This window comes from Priapulus caudatus, unplaced genomic scaffold (genome assembly GCF_000485595.1).
Source record: "Priapulus caudatus unplaced genomic scaffold, Priapulus_caudatus-5.0.1 Scaffold742, whole genome shotgun sequence".
Taxonomy (NCBI): domain Eukaryota; kingdom Metazoa; phylum Priapulida; class Priapulimorpha; order Priapulimorphida; family Priapulidae; genus Priapulus; species Priapulus caudatus.
Window position 1 is genome coordinate 141,724 of NW_014577803.1, and position 5,000 is coordinate 146,723.

Consider the following 5,000-nt stretch of genomic DNA (forward strand, 5'->3'; position numbering starts at 1 on the left):
AGAGAGAGAGAGAGAGAGAGAGAGAGAGAGAGAGAGAGAGCGCGCGAGAGAGGGACAGAGAAAGAGAAAGACTGTGAGTGAAAGTGAGGGAAGTATCGATAAAGCAAGAAAGAGGACAGTGGTTCTGTCATCGCGACAACGACCTACTTCTTCATTATTGGCTGCTAGGCGCCACGAAGCACGTAACAGTCAGCTATTGACCATGTCTAGTAACGGTGCAAGCCTTTAGGGGCTTCTGTAACTGCGTATTCCACTGGCTTCACATTATTAGGAAGCTTACCGTTTACATATACAATTCGAAACGAGACTTGTACAGTTTGTAACAACAACAACAACATTTTAATGCCCAATACTGCAAGCCGTTTCACTCGTCAAAAATTACCAATACTATAAACGTTATAAGCGGTAGATAGGTCATACAATGCGTTCTATTAGTCACCATCGCTTGATGATGAATTGCTGCAACGCGCTAGTGTAACTAACGCGCTAGTGTAACTAAGACAAAAATGTAACTATAGACAATAAATCAAGCGAACTGCGAAACGAGCAACCGCGCACGACAGAAAGTCATAAATAGCGAGGCGGAGAATGGAGAGGCTGGGACGAGGATATGAGTCGAGTGGGAAATCGAAAGAAGAAGACAGAAGCGACTAAAGAGGAGAAGAAGGAGAAGCCATGACGACTAGAAGAAAGAGAATAGGATGCGCGAGAGGAGCGAGGCAGGCAGGAACGTAAAACGAGGAAGCGCTAAAAAGGAAAGGAAAGAAGCTACGATGCGGAAAATGAAGGAAGGTTGCGAGGGAGAGTCAGGGCCCAAGTTGGCAAGAGGGTTAGAAAGGGGTTAAAAATATGAACGATATTTTTAAGAGAGAATTAACGGTACTAAAGAGGAAACAACAGGAAAGAACTAAGAAAAAGAACATCGATAAATATACGCAGATGCAGATCTAGAAAAGAGAAAATGATAGATGAGAGGAAAAAGGAAGGAACTGACAGACAACTACAATGGGACCGTCGTAGGTGAAGCAAGCAGCGGGACAAATGATGGAAGATTAGTGGTAGAGCGAAGAGCATCATGGAAGAGAGAGTAAGCAGCAGGTGGGAGGTGAGGAAGCAACAGGAGGGAGGGAAGTGGGTGTGAGCAGGAGGAGGGAGGTGAGGTGAGCAGGAGGAGGGAGGTGGGGAGAGCAGCAGCAAAATGATAAACACATAGCGAGACGAGAGCGAATAGATGACAACGATACACCGTCCGCCCCGCCATCTGCCGGACGCTATCCGCAATCTGCGATGTCGCCCCTTGTATAGATAGATACGCATCTCGCATGTACATGGTTTACACTCATGGCCAACCGCTTAATATAAGTAACAGATGAGGCAATGCCACTCCCGCTCCGTCTCCTTGACCCGATTTTTCACGCGGCCCCATCGTCTCTCGTAAAACACTACTCATGCATGCAGCAATCAACATTGAAAACACACGCACGCACACGCACGCACACACACACACACACACACCGCGATAGCGACTGAAGAGGAAGAAGAGAGAGCTTACGTCAAGCCAATTAGGAGACAGACGGGACGCCCGCGTGCGGCTCCTGGACGAGATTACGTTCCGCTACAAGCGCTCGTGACTTGACTGATGAAATCGGTAGTGTCTCTCGCCTCGTCCTTTCTGGATTGGCGGGTGAGATCCGGTCTCCCGGGTAGAACAGGATAACTTCCGTCCTAGATAAGCGGGAGAGATCCAGTCTCTCGGGTAGAACAGGGTAACTTCCGTCCAGGATGAACGGGATAGATCCACATTCCCGGGTAGAACCCGAATAACTTCCGTCCTGGGTGAGCGGGAGAGATCCACACTCTCCCAGGTATAACCAGATAACCTCCGGCCTGGGTGAGTGGGAGAGATCCAGTATCCCGGGTAAGATCCCGGTAACTTCCGCCCTGGATGCGTGGCGGGGCAGCTAGCATCCTGGGTAGCAGACGGGAACACACGAGCGCCTGATTCGTCACAATAAGCCTAATAAAACTGACCCTCCACCTCCCCTACACACACTGGCTAGAAATAACACGCATAAATCCCACTGTTATAGGCTCACTACCGGCGTTGCAACGGCATCAAAAACGCGCTCTTACGAAAAAAATAAAAGCACACCACGTGACGCCGCCGCTGTGGTCCTTTTCCTTGTTGTCATTGCCGTATATGTCAATCTCCCGTTATGAACGGGACACATTCGACACACAAACACGGAAAGCCTCAGAGAGATCACGAGCCCGTGTACGTATACGTCGCGGGTTAAGCAGTCCATGGATCTCTTGCTCTCTCTCTCTCTCTCTCTCTATCTATCGCTCTGCGCTTATTTATCGTCCGCCGAGAAGTGTACTCAATCGTCTCCTCCAACAAAAACCCCACCCTTCAGTCTCTCTCTCTCTCCCTCTCCCCCATCTCTCGCGGTCCGCCTTCTGTCACATGATTTTCCTCTCGTCCCCTCTCTCCCCCTTTCCTCTCCTTCTCTCTCCCCTCTCTCCTCTCCCCTCTCTCTCACCACTCTCCTCCCTACTCGCGCCCTTCTCTCCCTCAATCTCCTGCCCACTCTCTCCCCACTAACAATCCATCGCCCCGTCTCATCCATATTCTCTGCCCCTCTCTATCCCCATTTCTAACTCTCATCATCAATACCTTGCATCTACATAACTGTGCTCCATCAACGCTAGAGCACAAAAAAAAAAGCGAAACGATAAAGGGTAAGCAGCTCGGATCTCGTTATACGGTAACACGCAGCGCGGCAGAATTCGCTCAGCGAGACCATTAACCGCGGCTTCGTTTGATTCACCGACCTATTCGTCGATCGATATCAGGAGTTGGAGGCTTTCATATTGACAGACACCAGAGGGCACTGACGCGACGGATACACACCGGAGATTAAATGCTCTATCTGTAACCCTAATGATATATATATCATTCCGATTTACACTCTATCTGCGCTCTTCTCTCTTTTCTCTTTTCAACTAGTCTTCTACGTCTCTCTCTCTGTCTCTAGCATGCGTCCCCGTGTATGGTCTCTCATCTCGTCTCCACTCCGTCCTCCGTCTCTCTCGTCGTCGTCTCTCTCTTCTCTCTTTTTGCCTATCTCGTCTCTCCTGCTCTCTCATCTTGGCTCTCTCTGTCTTTATCCGTTCTCTATCTTCTGTCCTCTGTATGTCTCTTCCCGGTGAAGGCCAGTGTTCTCACAGGTCGGAGAGTGAGCGTCTAGAGAGGGGTTTAGCGCATCCTTGAGACACACACGGTTGTCGCTGTTGTCGTACGACGGTCGAAAATTTGAAGCCAACAAGACGACGACGCGCCGGTCGATCTGTTTTTCTCGCGATTAGCAGTACGCGAGCACTCCCCAAACCGATCATCGAATGAATTTCTCGTGGGGCGCATCGCCCGGGATCGTGGCAGGGAGGGTGGCCAGACCGGTGCCTCCAGGGAACTGTGTACAGCACACACACACAATCCCTGGGGGACCGGCGACATACCATGCGGCTCTACAGACAGGCGCCCGCACGACGCACACACAGCAACAAGCCGAGCGAGGCACATACCACACAGCAACCACACACACATCACACACACACACACACAGAGCCAGCACAGCACAACACCACAGACAGCACACACGCCACACACCACGGTAAGTACATAAAGATGTAGTCAGGTATCGCCGCCGGTGAGGGAACGGCGTTGATCTCTCCGCAAGACGCGCACTTCTCTGCGCTTTCTCGTGGGCGCGTTTGGCTCCTTATCTCTTTGTCTCTCTCGCTCTCTCTTCTCGTCTTTCTTGTTTCTTCTCGCTGGCTCTCGATCTCGTCTCTCTCTCTTATCTTCCTTCTGGCCTGACGCTCTGTCTCTCTCTGCTTCGCGGCCGGGGGCGTCGGATCTGTCTCTCGTCCCGGTCTCTGTCCGTCTGCTAATCATCCTCTCTCTCGACTTTTCGACTATCTTTTCTACATCATAGCGCCACTATTTCTCTCCCGGTAGAATCGCATAACCCTTGTCATATCTACCTCTCTTCTATCGCTCTCATCCGTCTCTCTCGTCTCTCCTTCCCGTCTCTCAACTCTTCTCTCTCCTGTCTCGTCTCCTCTCTTCTCATCTCTCTATCTAACTGCTATTATCGCAGCTCTTGTCTCTCGGAATCTTCCCTTTTCTTTCTCTCTCTCTCGCACTGTATATATATATATATATATATATATACGTAATCCACGTGCGGTTACTTGACGCTGAGGATCTTCTGGAAGGCTCGTCGGAAGTCGATGTTGAAGATCGTATAGATGAGCGGGTTAAGGCAAGAGTTGACGTAGCCGAGCCAGGTGATGAAGTTCTGTAGACGCTCGCTGGCTCGGCAGCGCGCGCAGAACGGCAGTATGACGTACATGAGGAAGAACGGCAGCCAGCAGAGAACGAACACACCCATGATGATTCCCAGCGTCTTCGCTGCTCTGCGCTCCTTCGACAGCGAGATTTTTTGTTTTCCCTCGAGGAACGAGCGCACCTGACGCGAACAGCGTCGCTCCAGAGGTTCCTTAGCGCTGCTGCCGCGACGCGAGCTCTTACCGCCACCGACCGTCAGCGTGTTCTGACCCTTGAAGACGCCGTGGTTGTCGTTCACCTCGCGCTGCTGTCCGTCGCTCGGCAGCGACGCGCGCGACATCTCGTACATGGCGACGGCGGCGGAAGTGTCGTCGCCGAGGACCGTGTCGCTCTGTAAGTCGGCGCGCGTCGCTCGCACCGTCGACGACGCTTCCATGATGTGCTTCGTCGCCTTGGCGCGCTCGCGAAGGCGCCGCCTGGTGGCGAGAAAGATCTTGAAGTAGACGGTCGCCATGATGACGAGCGGTATGTAGAAGGACCCGGACGACGAGTAGATGATGTAACCGCGCTCCTCCGTCAGCCGACAGATCTTCGGCCGATCCGGATCGACGTCCTCCGTCCAGTCGTTCCAGCCGATGAGCGGCGG

General features: G+C 52.0%; 1 protein-coding gene across 1 annotated transcript in view; it reads right to left on the bottom strand.

Annotated features, from left to right (window-relative positions):
- Window positions 1-4,253: 4,253 nt before the first annotated feature.
- LOC106813226 (tyramine/octopamine receptor-like) overlaps window positions 4,254-5,000 on the bottom strand; it is a 1,260-nt gene continuing 513 nt past the window's right edge. The window contains exon 1 of the mRNA XM_014817307.1: window positions 4,254-5,000. This exon is cut by the window's right edge and continues 513 nt beyond it. Within this exon, the coding sequence (XP_014672793.1) occupies window positions 4,254-5,000 (747 nt within the window).